Source organism: Portunus trituberculatus, chromosome 5 (genome assembly GCF_017591435.1).
Source record: "Portunus trituberculatus isolate SZX2019 chromosome 5, ASM1759143v1, whole genome shotgun sequence".
Lineage (NCBI taxonomy): Eukaryota > Metazoa > Arthropoda > Malacostraca > Decapoda > Portunidae > Portunus > Portunus trituberculatus.
This window is the reverse complement of record NC_059259.1, coordinates 9,913,648-9,930,192: the sequence shown is the minus strand read 5'-3', so window position 1 is coordinate 9,930,192 and position 16,545 is coordinate 9,913,648. Positions and strand designations below refer to the sequence as shown.

The 16,545-nt window shown below is 44.2% G+C and overlaps 1 protein-coding gene across 1 annotated transcript in view; it reads right to left on the bottom strand.

Moving 5' to 3' along the window:
- Positions 1-16,545, bottom strand: part of LOC123514983 — a 34,059-nt gene that overhangs the window by 1,317 nt on the left and 16,197 nt on the right. Inside the window, exons 18-40 of the mRNA XM_045273289.1 lie at positions 15,884-16,066; positions 15,330-15,461; positions 14,392-14,576; positions 13,465-13,645; positions 12,732-12,889; positions 10,573-10,686; positions 10,182-10,416; positions 9,609-9,737; positions 9,147-9,330; positions 8,227-8,438; positions 7,564-7,661; positions 5,513-5,699; positions 4,262-4,428; positions 3,325-3,565; positions 2,352-2,500; positions 2,022-2,140; positions 1,576-1,768; positions 1,241-1,451; positions 970-1,039; positions 735-844; positions 519-646; positions 280-387; positions 20-151 (exon numbers count right to left, since the gene is read on the bottom strand). Coding sequence (XP_045129224.1) covers positions 20-151; positions 280-387; positions 519-646; positions 735-844; positions 970-1,039; positions 1,241-1,451; positions 1,576-1,768; positions 2,022-2,140; positions 2,352-2,500; positions 3,325-3,565; positions 4,262-4,428; positions 5,513-5,699; positions 7,564-7,661; positions 8,227-8,438; positions 9,147-9,330; positions 9,609-9,737; positions 10,182-10,416; positions 10,573-10,686; positions 12,732-12,889; positions 13,465-13,645; positions 14,392-14,576; positions 15,330-15,461; positions 15,884-16,066 — 3,626 coding nt within the window. The remainder of the gene's footprint in view (positions 1-19; positions 152-279; positions 388-518; positions 647-734; positions 845-969; positions 1,040-1,240; positions 1,452-1,575; positions 1,769-2,021; positions 2,141-2,351; positions 2,501-3,324; positions 3,566-4,261; positions 4,429-5,512; positions 5,700-7,563; positions 7,662-8,226; positions 8,439-9,146; positions 9,331-9,608; positions 9,738-10,181; positions 10,417-10,572; positions 10,687-12,731; positions 12,890-13,464; positions 13,646-14,391; positions 14,577-15,329; positions 15,462-15,883; positions 16,067-16,545) is intronic.

Here is a 16,545-nt window from a genome sequence, read left to right as displayed (position 1 = left end):
GCCAGCAGCTCTGCCTCACCTTGGTGGCACGGGTGGTGTCCAGGCGGGTCAACAGGTGGAAGCCAGTGGAGGCAGTGCCGCACAAAATGATGGTTGGCGCGCGGTAGTTCAGCACAGCCACACACACTCTGCCGTCCTGCAGCTGGAAGCTCTGAGGCACAAACAAGCAAATGAAAAATTCGAAATCAAGGAGGTTCAGTAAATATCAAAAGACTTACCAACAAACATTGGCAGGTAGAGATTGACAAACCATGACAGTGACACCAAGGGGAGACTCACCACCAAGTCCCTGCACTCCCTAGTCTCAAAGGCAGCCAACACTCCACCATTGGCCTCCAGGGAGTAGATGTGTCCATAACCGGTACCAGTGCCACCCTGCAGGTGGATCTGTCGGGAAGACACCACCTCAATGCTGTCAATGATGCACAAGGACATCATATTCAACACTAAATGAAAAAAAAACAAGCAAGACAAACTGCACCACAAACCACCTTGACTGTGCCAGGTAATGGACTTACCACTTGGAAGTTTGGAAGCTGGTGTGTGCCTGCAGGTGTGGCATCCATGGCCAGCCTGCCACAAGTGGCCAGCAGGCCACTACCCAGGCCTGCCACAGCAATGGGCTCCAATACCTTCACAGCCGGGTCTGAAGGAACAAGTTTTGAGTCATCAGGACAAAGGTTAATATACCCTTGTTTATTGATACCCAAGCAGCATGCACAGTGAACACTCACAAAGTGCAGGGAAGGGCACATCCATCCTGTAGGTGTACACTGCATCGTTGGTCATGTCAATGCCCACCAGGGAGTCGTGCACACCAAACACCAGCGTGTCACTCCTCAGGCTGAATGGGAAACACTTTATAGAATTCCTGGATAACACCTCACACGTGAACATCCCCATCCACTGATTCTCCCCAGCTCTCACCCATCAAACTTATGACACAGGCAGCCTCCTACAAGTACTCACGTCACTGCTATCAGTTTGGACAGTTTCTGGAAGGGCAACTCCTCGTAGTACCAGATCTCCGCTCCCTTCACTGCAAACACGCACTCAAAACAATCATTGATGTATGCCAAACCTAATGATCTTTTCCACCATTTCTTTCATAACTGTACACTCACTGGTTTACGACTAACCTAAACTAAGTCATCCCATCGTTTCTGTCATCCCACCATTACTCATTTAACATTGAAGCTGTAACAAACACTCCTGCAACACCCAGCATCACAGCACACACCTGCCATGACCTCCCTGGTGGAGCGGGCAGCGTGCAGCACGGCCCCCAAGTGATTGCCAAGGTTGAGGAGGTAGTCTGCATTAATAAGTTCGGCCAGCTCCCTGAGGTGCACGCCATTGACCAGCTGACTCCGTATGGCCAGGCTGGTGAAGCGACACATTCCTTGGAACACCACGTTGTTCTGGATGACCACCCGTCTGTCCATTCGGACCTGAAGATAAATGGGATGTAACAGAACAACCCACTACAGGAACCAGCATCTACAAGATTAAACCATAAGAGGGAAAAAAATCATAACGTAAATAGGAAGGAAAACACGAAAAACAAACACTTACAGTCATGTTCTGCAGGCGATCAAACTCCACACCATTGAAACGGTTATCCAGCACCACCAGGAGAGGCGCCACCACCGCTGGCAGCCGTGCATCCCCAGCGGTCACCTCCAAAGTGCCACTCATCACCTGCTCTACAGTCCGCAGGAGCACCGTGTCCCGCCGCAGCACTACGCCATCCACCCGACCCTCCACCCTGACACCACAGGACCCAAGAACAGTCATTTGGTGATGGAGACGGTGAAACCGCTCGAGACGAGGATATGCAGGCAGAAGCCAGGAAAACGGATAGTGAAACAAGAGACAGGAATACGCAGCCAGAAACAGACCGATCAAAATCAAGAAGCATTTCACTTCCAATTCACAAGCAAGGAAAACAAGACAACCTAGTGCAATGCAACTGAATACAAACAAGCCAGCCAGCCAGCCAGCCAGCCTTTCATACTCACAGGAAGTTAGAGCCAACATAGTTAAGACTCTGCAGTGTAGTTAGGCCCGGCACTACGATGACCTGTCCCTGGCCTGTCTTCCTTGCTGCCAGCCTGCTCAGCTCTGACACATCCACACCCTGGCCAACAGAATGTGGAGGTGAAACAATGTGGGTAAATTTAAAGTGGAGGTTTTATAGGTATCTTGGTTCAAAGACACCGAGCCGCAGTGGTGTGTCAGAGGCTCTTCCACCCAGCACCACACCAACCACTGCACTGCACACACTACCTTAAACCTAGTCCAACACCCACACCAGACCCCCTCAAACCTAGCACACCAACACTACATACCTGCACTGTACCACCCTCCACCATGGACAAGTTCCCGAGAATGGTGAGGTGAGCAAAGGTCTTCCTGCCACTGATCACCGCCTGCCGACCCTGCACCACAAAATCACTGTTCACCTGCAGCCCGTTAATGGTTCCCTCCAGCACCACGTCTGTCCAAGGAGCAACAGGGGTAGATTAATATTTGCCGACTGGCAAAGAAAAAACCTACATAGTGGATTAATGTTTGCAGCCTGGCTGCAAAAAAGACCTGGTGGAGTAAGGTTTGCAGATTTGTTGAAAGGTGTGGTGGTGTTGGAATTTGGGCAATGCATTGTGGGTGCTTGGACATGATTGGGTGTGGCTCGGTTTTGTTTTATTTTTGATGCTATGGTTCTATTTTGGACATGTTTGGGTGTGGCTCAGTTAATTGGTTCTATTTTTGATGCTATGGTTCATTTGTGTGTAATGGTTCTACTTTTGACATTGATACAAATGATATTTTGTGATGTAATTGTCTTGGTTCCTTTTTGATGTGGATACTTTCATGCAGTTTTTTTTTTAAATATCAATTGTTTAGAAATCAAGATAATGGTTCTATACTTTTACTATGATTTTAAGTTCTATTTTCCTTTGATTCTATACTATTTAATTTTATGATATTTTTACATGGTTCTATTTTAATGCTACAATTATATTTGATGTAATATGAACGTAATACGAATGGTGGGAGTAAGTTATGACAATTTTTACCATGACTGCTTTTGACTGCTCTAGCAAGACAATTTTTACTAGCAAGATTAAATTTTTACAATGATTCTACTTTTGACCGTTTTAGTACAATTCAATTCTATTTTTGATGGAATGGTTCTATAATTGACAATGGTTCTATATCTAGTACTATATATTCCATTTTACTACGATTCTACACGGTTCTTTAGTCATGAGCAACTACTCTATTTTTGCTCTATTCCGACACCCACACCAGCACACTCACGCTGCGCCTCCACACTGGTGAAGTTCAGCATGCCAGTGATGACCTGATCGCCATCCACCAGCAGGATATTAAGCAGGTCTGCAACACGCAGGTCGTCGTTGGGATTGGTAAGCGCTGGTGTGGAAAGATGGTCCACTGTCAAGGTGTGCACAGTGAGCTGGCCGGAAACTGTCTGCGCCTCACAGGTTCTCTTCAGCAGCTGGTTCCACACTTCCTCCAGGCTCTGTCCATTGGTCTTGCCCTGTGTAGAGGAGTCATTTTGGTTCACTGTTAACTGACCAGTCATTTACAGACTCGCCAATACCTCTCAGTTATCCGGTCTCCATCACTATCCGAACGTTATTCAAGTTACGTTACTTCAGGGCTCAATCACTAGGGTTCAATCACTACCTCCCAGTTATTTAGGACTTCATTATCACCTCCCAGCTAATGAAGTTACCTCAGTTATTCAGGGCTTGATCACTACCTCCCAGTTATCAAGACTTCATTATCACCTCCCAGCTATTCAAGTTACCTCAGTTATTCATTCTGGTCCGTTATTCATTCCGATTATTCAAACTTTCACAAAAAAGAGCTAGCAATTTGAGAACTATTAACCTTCTAATCTCACATACTGCAACCCTATTCAAGCCCTAGAGTCAAACACTCACCATCACATCCACTCATGATCACTAAGCACTGGTTATTCAAGGTACACAAAACAAGACCAACTAAAATACCATAAACCTTCAAATTTCACACCAACTTGCCACTTAATCACTGGTTACTCAAGCTTACAAAATTGCAAACCATTACACTCAAATTTCACACATCCAAACTTTAAACACCCTGGTTATTCAAGCTTACACAAATCAAGGCAAAAACCAATTCTAAAACCATAAACCTTCAAATTTCACACTGCAACCCTATTCAAGCTCCATAGTCCACCAGTACTCACCGCCACATCCACATTGAAGCTGCCCTGGGCTTCCACGTGGGCGAGGAATGCCACGGCAGAGATCCTGGTGGGGATGTGGGTGAGCCAGAACGTGGAGTCCAGTGTAGCCACTGCCTCACCATTGAAGGAGTCCAACACCCTCACCTGCTGCTCAAACCTTGCATCTCCTGAAGGAACAAGGTCAAGAAACGTAGAGAAATGAAACTGAAGGAACACGAAGGTGAAGAAATGTATAGGAAGATTAAACTACAACTGCCTGAAGAAAATGACAAGCAACTGCCTGAAGAAAATGACAAGCAACGTAGAGAAAAATAAAGTGACAAGCAATACAGGAGGAAGATGAACTACCTGAACACGACAAGCATTGTAGACAAACATGAAGCGACTGAAGCAATTGACCGAGGCAATTTATGAAGATCAAACTACAACTGCCTTTAGAAAAATTAAAGAAAATGAAGAAACTGAAGCAATTGACAAGCAATTTATGGAAGATTAAACAACTACCTGAAGAAAAATGAAGCCTGAAGAAAAATGAAGCAACAACTGCCTGAAGAAATATGGAAACAAGCAATTGAGTGAAGCAATATGTTAGATTGAACTACAACTACCTGAATCTTGAAAATGTAGAGCAAAATGAAACCAACTGCCGGATGGAAAGTGAAGGTGAATAAATGTAGAGGAAGATTAAACTACAACTGCCTCAAGAATCTGGACAAGCAACACAGACCAAAATGAAACAACAACAAACTATCCCCATAAACACCAGAGAATCACAACACCCTTCACAATCTGAGACTTTAACCTTGCACTACCCAAAGAAAAATTATGCCTTGAAACTGCTAAATCTCACCATAAATATGCATCACAACACCAGAGAATCACAACACCCTTCACAATCTGCTACTTAAACCTTGCAGTACCTCAAGAAAAATTATGCCTTGAAACTGCTAAACCATCACCAAAGCAGACCACAATGAAACTACAACCAAAACTATCACCACAAACACTATAGAACCACAACACCCTTTATCCGTTACTCAAACCTTGCACTACCTGAAGAATATTTATGCCTTGAAACTTAAACCACCACAACACCAGAGCACCAGAGAACCACACCACCTTCACAATCTGCTACTCAAACCTTGCACTACCTGAAGGAAAATAAAGCAAAAACAACAAACGGAAACTCAAACCCTGTACAACTGTCAGACTACCACACCATCTCACCACAATAGAACACCCTCCACACACCTTGTATGATCCACCTCCTGATGCGTGTGGAAGCTGCCGGCACACTGAGGATAGCAGCACACAGCTCTTCAATGTCTACAGCAAGGGCAGTCTGGTCGTTGCCTCCTGATGTGACAATGGCTTGCTGCTCTATGGAGAACTCCTCCCTGTAGTGAACCTTATCCTGGAAGACCTTGCTGCCAGTGATCTGTGGGAAGAAGTGGTCAGAGTAGGAGAAGGCTGTGAAGAGGCAGTGTGTAGATAGAAAGGCTGTGTATTTTCCTATTTGTGATTACAGGGCCCAAGCCATAGCTCTCCATGTCCTGTCTTAGTCCACACTTGTCCCAATTTTTCCTTCATTTGACCGACACTTGCCGCACACACCACATCCACGCTCAATTTGTTCCATGCATCAATGCTCCGATACGGGAGGCTGTACTTCTTGATGTCGCTCGTGCAGGAATCTTTGAGTATTTTCTTTGGGTGTCCTCTTAGGTAATTACTGGATGCCATCTTGATCAGGTTCTCCCTATCCAATATGTCCATCCCATGTACTATTTTGAACATTGTTATCATATCCCCTCTGACTCTTCTTTCTTCCAACATGCTTAATTCCAGCCTATTTAACCTCTCCTCATACGGTACCTCCTTAAAGTCTGGTATCGTTCTTTTTGCTAACCTCTGTACTCCTTCCAGCTTCTTCACAAGTTTCTTCATTTATGGTGACCAAATTACTGATGCATATTCCAACTGTGGCCTAATCAGGGTGGTCAATATTTTCTTTATCATGTTCCCATCCAGGTAATTAAATGCCCATCCTATACTTTGGAGCATGCTGTACATTTTTCCAAATATTCTATTAATGTGCTTTTCTGGAGACAGATTACTCTGTACAGTCACTCCCAAGTCTTTTTCTTCACTGACTTCAATTACAGTCTTCCCCCCCAGCTGGTAGTCTTTATATGGTCTATATTTACTTCTACCCATTCTCATTACACAGCTTTTGTTGGTATTGAATTCCATTTGCCACGTCCTGCTCCATTCATATATTTTGTCCAAGTCCTTCTGCAGTATATTACAGTCATGCATATTCCTCACTCTCCTCATAATCTTTGCATCATCTGCAAACATATTCATACAACTCCTCACTCCCTCTGCCATGTCATTTATATAGATCAGGAACATGATGGGACCAAGCACCGAACCTTGGGGAGCTCCACTGGTTACCTTCCTCCACTCTGACTTCACTCCCTTCACTACCGTCCTCATTTCTCTACCTGTCAAAGGATTTCTCATCCACTCCGTCAGATTTCCCCTTATTCCTCCAATACTACTTAACTTCCACATCAATCTGTTGTGTAGTACTTTTATCAAATGCTTTTTTAAGTCTAGGTATACACAATCAACCCATCCATCCCTCTTGTAAAATATCGACCACTCTGTTACTATAATTTCTTGCATCCATCTTGTCACAGGTAACACCCGTCGATTAAATTGCGTTTCATCTGTGAATACTTCATATATATATAACCTCCAACCTTTAATTTATCAACCATTTCTTTTTTCGGGCTTGAGATGTAGGAAAGGTGTGTGGATAGTAGAGGAGAGGAGGAGGCTGTGAAGAGGTGGTGTTGACTGTGTGGATGACTTGGGGGAGAGCAGCTGTAATGTAGAGGCTGTGTTGATAGGTAGACAAAAGGATGATGCTGTGGGGACTGGAGGATTTGTGAAGTTGGAAGGCTGTGTGAAGAGGCAGGGAGGGTGTGGGGGATAGCAGCTGTGAGGCAGAGGCCGTGTGGATAGATAGAGATGAAAGGAGAATGCTGTAAAGATGGTGTGTGGATGACCTATGAGGTAGGGAAGCCGTGCGACTTGCAAGGGAGGGAAGTTAGGAAAAAAGGAATTTAGGAATGCAAAAAAAGGAAATAAAAGGAAAAGAAAATGAGGGAAAAAAGAAAAAGGCAGAGGAAAAAAAAAGGAAGGAAGAGAGCAATGAAGTAGAAAGTGTTGATAGATGGATGAAAAATAGTGACTTACAACTATGGCTAACTTAGACACTGCCTGCCACTCACCGTGATGGCCGAGGCTGAGGTAGTGACGGCTTCCTGGCTCAGCTTTATTCCCTGCACAGTGCCGTTCACCACAACCTGCCCGTTAGAGAGAAGCTGGCCTGGAAGGAGGACAAGCAATATTTGTAGATACATCCTCCTGCCTTCAACTTTTACTATGCCATCTTCACCTCTCCCTCTTTTGCACTCCTCCAGAACACCACACACCACAATAGAAAACAAAATGCCATCTTAACCTTTTCCCCTCTTGCACTCCACAAAACATGAAACGGATAACCACAACATATCACCACCACCACTAAACACCACTACATCCAACACCACACTGTCTCAATTTTTCCTCTTCCTACTGTCACTGCATCTTCCCATGCAATCTCCATTGCCTTTTCTCTTGCACCACACTCCCTTCACACCATTTTCCTACCTTCAACCATTTCCATACTTATCTTCACCTTTCCTCTCACTCCATCACAACACATCACTTACCACCACCTTGTTTCCTCTTAAGCACTCTTCCATAACACCACCTCACACTCACCAAAGGCTGCAAGACCATAGCACCACCACCACCTTTCCTCACTCAACACCAGCCCCTCCTTTCATTTCCTGCACTCACCATAACACCACCCCCTCCTTTCATCTCCTGCACACCATGCCACCACTCACCAAAGGTCACTTGGTGCAGCAAAGTCACCTCATCAACCTTTGCTGTATTCTTCACCAGGCGCTCAAAGTCCACACCCTGAAGAATCCTGCCATTGAAGGTGAGGTCCAGGACATCCAGGGTCTCGATAGTGTTCAGGCCTGTCAGCACCTGGTCCCCTGTTCGCAGTAGCCAGGCACTCTTGTATTCCTCGGCAGACACCCATCGAAGGTCCCTGTGGTGTGTGGAGGGTCACTGTACTGATTAGGATAGGCAGTAGTAAAATAAGGATAGTCATTGTACTGGTCAGGATGGGTGGTGTAGTAAGGATATTTGTACTGGTCATGATAGACAGTAGTAAGGATAAAATCTGTACTGGTCAGGATAGGTGGTGTTGCAAGGTATAGAGGTAAGTAATAATAAAAATTTGAACTGGTTAGGACAAGAGGTATAGTAAAGGTAAAGATTAAGGAAAGGCTGCAGGATAGAATTTTAGCTTTATTCATGAACAGGATTGGGTGAAGAATAAAGGGATGAATAGGAGAGGGTGAAAGACAGATGAAATGGAGAAAAGATTGAAGAAAAGAAAGGTGAACAGACAAGAGTTAAAGATGAATAGGAAAATATGGAGAACAGAGGTAAGCATAATACTAAAGGACATTAATAGAAGAGGGTAAATAATGGTAACAAAAGGATAAACAGATGAACATGAAAGGGAGAACAAAGGGATGAACAGATGGGTGAAAAATAGAGGGATCAACAAACAAGGAAGTCAAGAACAGAAGGATGAACAAAGGAGAAGCTAAGAACAGATGAACAGACAAAAGAACATGAACAGAACAAATGAACAGGCAAAAAAACAAGAGCAGATGAATAGGAAAGGAAGAAAAAGGGGGGGGGATGTACAACAGTGTGAACAAGCAGGAAGTGTGCCACCAAACACCACATACTGAAGGAGAGGTCCTGGATGGTGACTTGGCCATTGAAGCGCAGCGAGCCACCCAGACGCTCTGAGGCAGTGTCACGATACACCACACTCCTCTCAAAGGCGCCCAGCTGTGTGCCGGTGACCGATGCCGCCACGACCACACCCAGGGACCCACCCACTATCTGCTGCGTGCCTTGTGCTGGAAAGGATGCAAAGGGAATCAGTAGTGCCAAGATTACAGTGCCAAGTAGAGGTGGATAAAGCATTAAACTGCATTGTTTGGGGCTTACCGTGTTATCCAAGACATTCCAAGGGGATCTTACTTGGAGGCATATTCCAAGGAGGGGTCTTTTTACTGAAGGCATTCTCAGTGCATTAATGAAGGCATTCCAAGGAGGGTCTTTAAGGCATTCTGTTTTACTTGAAAGGCATTCCAAGGGTGGTCTTCATGCATTATTTAAGATAAACCTGTCTTACCAGTCTTCCTGAGAGAGTTGGCGAAGAACAGGTCCTCCAGCACCACACCATCCACACGTCCACCTGGCAACACCTCCACGTGCCCTGCTGCTGCTGTTGCCACCTGGACTGCTGGCATGGTCTTCAGCCCTGGGGAGGATATAAAAAAGAAAGGGAGGATAAGAAAAGGAGGGAAGAAAAGGATGAGGGGAGGGAAGGAAACCAAGTGGTTCAAGCCACCAAGTTTCAATAAATGGCTAGCAAATATGAAAAATTTCTCCATCTCCAATGTTTATAAACTCCAAAATGCACTACACTACCCAAACAAAAGTAGTTCCAAGAGGCCAAAATATTCTACTGTACAACTAACCACCCACTCCATCCCCTTCCATATCATGTACCACACACAATCACTGATAAGACCAAGCACAAAGAATTAAAAACAATTATAATAAAATGTACAAAGATAAAAAGATAAAGATAAGACTAAAAAATCAGACTAAAAAACCCCACTACCACTATTGAGCAAGAACAAGAAAACAGAACAAGGAAGAACAAGAATGAACAAGAAACCACCACCACCACCACCCTCACCAGTAATAATGGCATCAGTGTCCCTCATCACCACATCCTGCAGGTCCAAGCCGGCCACCACCACAGAACCGCCGCGCCGCACCTCCAGGCCGCCACGGAAAGAGGGGCTGTGCAGAGTGATATCATGTAGGTTGGTCACGGTCACTGTTGAGCTGAGCAGTGCCAGGACGCGGTGCAGCTCCTGAAGGTTGATGCCATTCACTGTGGTGGCGACGTGCACATGGCCCTCAGCAACCTGCGGGATGGTGGACACCAACACTACATTGCCAAACCACTGCACACTTGACACATGCAAGGCAAGGAAACTGGTCAAGACTGCACATTACTGTCCCCAAACACACAAAGGGAACAGGGGAAAAACAAGCACACCACCACCACCACTACTACTCACCAGGTCTGAAGTGAAGGTAACCTGGCGAGTGAAAGTGTGTGTGCCGGCCAGCAGGGCATACAAGTCCACACGTTTGCCGTTGAGGTGGTTTGTGACACGAGTGTCCCCTACAATCTGTAAGGCAGAGAAATTATAATATACACTAGACAGGAAGTGTAAATTTTAAAGGTTTATTTCTTCCATCAAGTTATCAAGAGCAGACAAAGGGTAGAAGAGAACCACAAGTTGCCAGATTTCTTCCTCCTAACAAATTACACTTCGAGACAGATTCAGAGACAGATGCAGTCTACTAACGTTTTCAGAAGCTGTGCGACGCAGTTTTTACAAGAAACTATGACGATGGATTGTACGGGTATAATGTTTTGGAAACGGGATATTCACCCCTTCGTGCTAATTTTTGACATTAAGCTGAATCATCTAAAAATAATACTTAAGGTACTTAGAACATCATGACCATATCCAGCTTGTGGAAGTCATGGCCGGACTTAGCTGACAACCATCGAAACCACGTTCTGTATAAGCATCATGACCATATCCAGCTTGTGGAAGTCATGGCCGGACTTAAATGGCAACCATTGAAACCATGTTCTGTTCAAGCCCCGCCTTCCTGACCCCCCCCCTTCCTCCTTCCTCCATATACTCCATGTTGTATGGGAATGTATTTCCCCTATTTGTCAAATTGTCTTTTTTCAATACCGACATGTACATGTACTGAATGAGCACTAAGTAAGAGGGTTGGGGAAAGGTGAGAGGGAAAGGAAGAGGGGGGACAGTGATAGTGGGTGTAATAGGGGGAGGGAGGAAGAAGGGGGAAAGGTGAGAGGGGGAGGAGGGAAGAGGAGGACAGTGATAACTGCTGAGTGGGGGGGGGGTGGGAGAGAGGAAAGATGGGGTGATAGGTTGGGGGACATACTGCAGGGTGTTACCTGAGTTGGGAAGTTATGTTTTCATTTACTTTTTCACATTACCCTCTTAAGTGCTCATTCAGTACATATAATGCGTCAGTATTGAAAAAGACAATTTGACAAATAGGGGAAAATACATTCCCATACAACATGAATGGAGTATATGGAGGAAGGAGGATCAGGAAGGCGGGGCTTTTACAGAACGTTGTTTTGATGGTTGTCAGCTAAGTCTGGCCATGACTTCCCCCAGCTGGATATGGTCATGATGTTCTAAGTAAAGTACCTTAAGTATTAACTTTAGACAATTCAAGTTCGTCAAAAATTAGCACAAGGGGTGAATAGCCCGTTTCCAAACATTGTACACGTACAATACATCGTTAGTGTTATTTGTAAAAAACAGCGTGACATCCTCTGAAAACGTTAGATGAGAAAAATAAGATTTAAAGTTTCTCCCATCAAGTTACCAAGGCTTAAGAACAAACAATGTAGAAGAGGACCACAAATTTACCGTTTTTTTCCTACCAAGTTAAGGCTCCAGAACAAGAGCACGTAGAAGAGAAGACCAAAGTCATGTTTTATCTACATCAGTTATCAAGGCTTCAGAACAGGTGTGTGTGGAAAGACCAATTTGTCATGTTTTATCTATGAAGTTATGAAGGCTTCAGAACAAGACTGCATCTCTTCCAAACCTATTTCACATTTCACTCTTTCATCAAGTTATCAAGGCTTCAGAAATGAAACCATAAATCTCACATTTATCTAAGAAAAGTAAATTTGAATGGTAAGTTCAAGACAGAACAGACTCAAGAGAACCACAAATCTGTCACATTTACTCCTATCAGGTTATCTAGACTTTAAACAAGATAGTGGAAGATGAGAAGCAAATTTCCCAGCACAAATTTTAAGGGTTTCTCTCCTGTCCGAGTGTCCTTAGTGGTCACACGGATCAAGGCGCCGCATTCTGCCAAGATGGTGGTAGGTTGTGGGGCATCGATTCGAACCCCACTATGACATCTAGCAACAGGTCAAGTTACTTCCTTGGAAGGGGGCTCCCTTGAAGATTTAATTTGAGGATTATTTAATACTTTTTAATCCTGTCTAGAGGCACAAATCTTGCACATCCAAGACCACCACAATTATTACACTTAACCAAGAAAACCCCAATTATTAAACACTTACCTATATCCAAGAAAACAAATACTAAAGGCTTATTTCTCTCAAGTTCAAGGCTCCACTGCTCTATACTTAACTTACCCTGACAGGGCCCTCAAACACAAAGGTGGCAGGGATGGAGGTGGTGTGGAGAGGCAGGCCAAACAGGAACATGTGAGTGACATTAGCGCCGCCTAGTACAGCATCCACCACGTCCACCCGTCCCTCAAACCGCACCTCACCCATGATGGACCTTCCACCTGCCAAACACCATCACGTCACACACCACACAGGGAAACCACTCAACCCCTTCCACTTGCCAACACCATCACACACCACACAGGGAACCACTCAACCCCTTCCACCTGCCAAACACCATCACATCACGCACCAAAGAGAAACATCGCTCACCATCCCTTCCACCTGCCAACACCATCACACACCACACAGGGAACCACTCACAACCCTTTCCACCTGCCAACACCACACACTACGGGGAAACATTGCTCACAACCCCTTCCAAACACACCACAAGGAAACACCATAGCACACCACGCAGGGAACACCACTCCACACATATCAGGCAGAGAAACACCGCTCGCCAGCACACACCACATCCTCCTCATTAACTACTAACACAATTTCTCTTTCTTCACTATCTCCAGTCTGGCCTCTCACTCACTCCTCTCAGTTTGGGGTGTCCAATTACTCTCCCTCTCTACCCCACTCAACAATCACTCCCAATACTAGTCCACCTCTCCCATACCCAACATCTCTCCCAATACTAGTCTGCCCCTCTCTGTATCTATCTCTCCATCTCTCTCTCCCCACATACTCTGCAGGGCCACCAGTAGGTCCTGTATGAGGGTGTTCTTCTCGAGGTCGCGCAGTCTGTGGCCGGACACAGTGAGGGAGACGGAGGAGTGTCCCAGCAGCACCATCTCTGTAAACACCTTCCTCCCAGACACCTGCTGGTCGCCATGCACCAATAACACGTCCAGCTCTCCGTTCAACACCTGTGCAGTGAAGGTAGTGATGGCGATAGCAATTTTTTTTTAATGAAGTATTAGAGAATAGTTTGGAGGAATTAATAGTTGGGGTTAGATAGATTGGAGGAAGGTAAGAATAATTGAGGAAGTTAAGAATAGTTTGGAATTAAGAAAATTAGTTTGGAATTAGTTAGGAAGCTAAGAATAGTTTGGAGGAAGTTAAAATGGTTTTTGACTAACAAGAGGACATTTATTTTTTAAGTAGGGAATTTCAGTTTAGTTTGAAAAAGTTTTGAGGGGAAAAAAATTGATATGTAATTTTGGCATGCAATTTTAGACTGAGCGAGTATGTTGCACTAGTAAGAGACAAGGACAATTTTATCTTTTAACCAAGCAATTTTATACAAGTTCAGAATAGTTTGGAGAAAAAAGAAACGGCCGAGTGATTCTAGACCTATATGCAGGGCTCCACTAGGACATGGACGAGATTTTTTTTAACCAAGGAAAAAAACAACCAAGTTATCTTAAACCAAAAGAGTTCACACACGACTAATAAGAATGGACAGTTTAACCCCCTTCAATACCAAGACATTTTCACCTTTAGATTTGTTCACAATTTAGAAGGGTCTATGGAGGTCAGAAGATCAATGACTAAAGTAAACCTTATTTTAATCCCCTACAAAAGTTTCTGAAGCTGTAGAAAATCACTAGTTACCAGAATGAATACAGAAACATGTCAATTCTAAAGGGGTTAATAAAACAAGAAAACTCACCCTGACATCTCCCAGCCTGCTCAGAACCTGCACACTGCTGGCTTGGAGGGAGTTGAAGGTAACAGGCCGGTTGACAGTCTCATTGGAGCTCCTCAGATACACATCCCTTGGTATAGAGAGGCCATTCAGTGTGCCCACCACCCTCAAGCCACCCTCCATAGACACTCCTCCCACAGTGTGTATGCCTGGAGGGAGGAGAAGGGAGGGAGAAAAAAGGAAGAGAAGGGAGGGAGGAGGACGAAGAAGGAAGACGACGAAGAATGAGGAAAGTGAAGGAAGGAAGGAAGGAAGGAAGGAAGGAAAGGAAAGGGAGAAGAGGAAGGAAAGAAACAGGAGGAGAGCCAACTTAAAACACTAGTCACCGACGTTTAAGGTAATTGAAAAAAGTAATATTTTTAAGTCCTAGGAGATTTTAGGGGAAACAAATAATTCTTTGTGGTAAATGAAAGGGGAACAGTAACTGAAAAGTGAACAGTAGAGAAACTAATGCCTGCACCAGCATTAAGTTAGGCTTTTGATGGTAGATGTAAGGGGATGAGTAATGAAGGGGATAGAATAATAACACCTACATCAACACTAGTGTTTGGCATGAACCTGTGACAATTTGGGTTTTGTAGGAAGAGGACTGGCGTGTACCTGTGACGGTTTTGTAATAAAGCAACACCTACACCAAGATTAGTGCGTGGAGTGTACCTGTGATCAGCATTAGAGTATCTTGTGTACCTGTGACCATTGGAGTGTTAAAGTAGAGTAACACCTGCACCAGTGTTAGTGTGTGGCATGTACCTGTGACCAGTGTGGAGTGTACCTGTAACAATTTGAGTGTTCTATAGTAGAGTAACACCTGCACCAGCATTAGTGTGTGGCATGAAACCTGTGACAATTGGTGTGTTGTGTGTGGCATAACCCTTGCACCAGCATTAGTGTGTGGCATGTACCTGTGACAATTTGAGTGTTCTGTGTGGAGTGTAGCAGCGCCCTCCTTGCTATATCTTGAGGGTCCAGTGGCTGCACCGACCCAGTTGTCTGAATAGAGTTGGCTATCACGTCTCCTCGGACAATAACGTGCCCTAAAAAAGAACAGGTGAATAAATAGAACAAGTAAATGAGTAAAAATAAAATGGAATAAAACGTATCGGTACTAAAAATAAGTAAAAGTAACTAAAGGTAGAGGTTTGAATCGGTTAAAAACAAATGGATAAAATTTAATAATAGATCAAGACTTTCATCCCTGTATTTTGGTCAACTCTCGTCTTTCAAGGGAACTGGCAACTCTTGGGCCTTTTTTCCACATAGTTGCCCTTTGCCAGTTGGTCTTTTTCCCACATAGTTGCCCTTTGCCAGTTGTCCATAAAGAGACTAAAAGTTCATAATGGGTGCTAGACATCATTGATCTAGCACCATTAAAATACAACCCTTAGTCACTCAGTAAAAAAAACTAGAAACTTTAAACCAACCAACCACAACCACCATCCCCCCCACCACCACCGACCTGTGATAGCAGTGTTGGTGTTATTGAGGACAAGCTGCTGCAGGAAAGTGGTGATGTCCCTGCCGTTGAGGAGCTGCAGGCGGGCGGTGCGTGCACCGAGGGCCTGCATGGTGTACTCCGAGGTGATGGTCTGCTCCTTGTCGGTCAGTAACAGGGTGTTTGCGTCGAAGCGGATGTTGCTGACTGCAATTGGAAAGGAGATTAATGAAAGTTGTAGTTTAGTTAGCTACAAAGGGATTAAACAAGGACAAGAAAAGTAGGATGAGATAAACAATAAGAAATTTAGAATTAGATAAACAAGGACAAGAGAAGTAGGATTAGACAAACCAAGACAAATGAATAATTAGAGGAAGCGAGAGAAGTGTGGACGAGTTACAGTTTAGTTGGCTACGAAGGGATTAAATAAATGACAAGGATTAAACAAAGGCCAAAAAAAGGATTAGATAAAAAAAGTGAATCAGGAAATGGATTAATGGAAGGGTTACAGTTTAGTTAGTTACAAAGGGATTAGACAAAAGAAGGAATAAAAGAACGAACAATTGGTAGGATTAAATAATGGGAAGAGTTAAAGTTTAGTTGGTTACGAAGAGGTTAGACAAAGTATGACAAAAGTAGGATTAGATAAAGAATGAATAATTAGTAGGATTAAATAAAGAATAAAC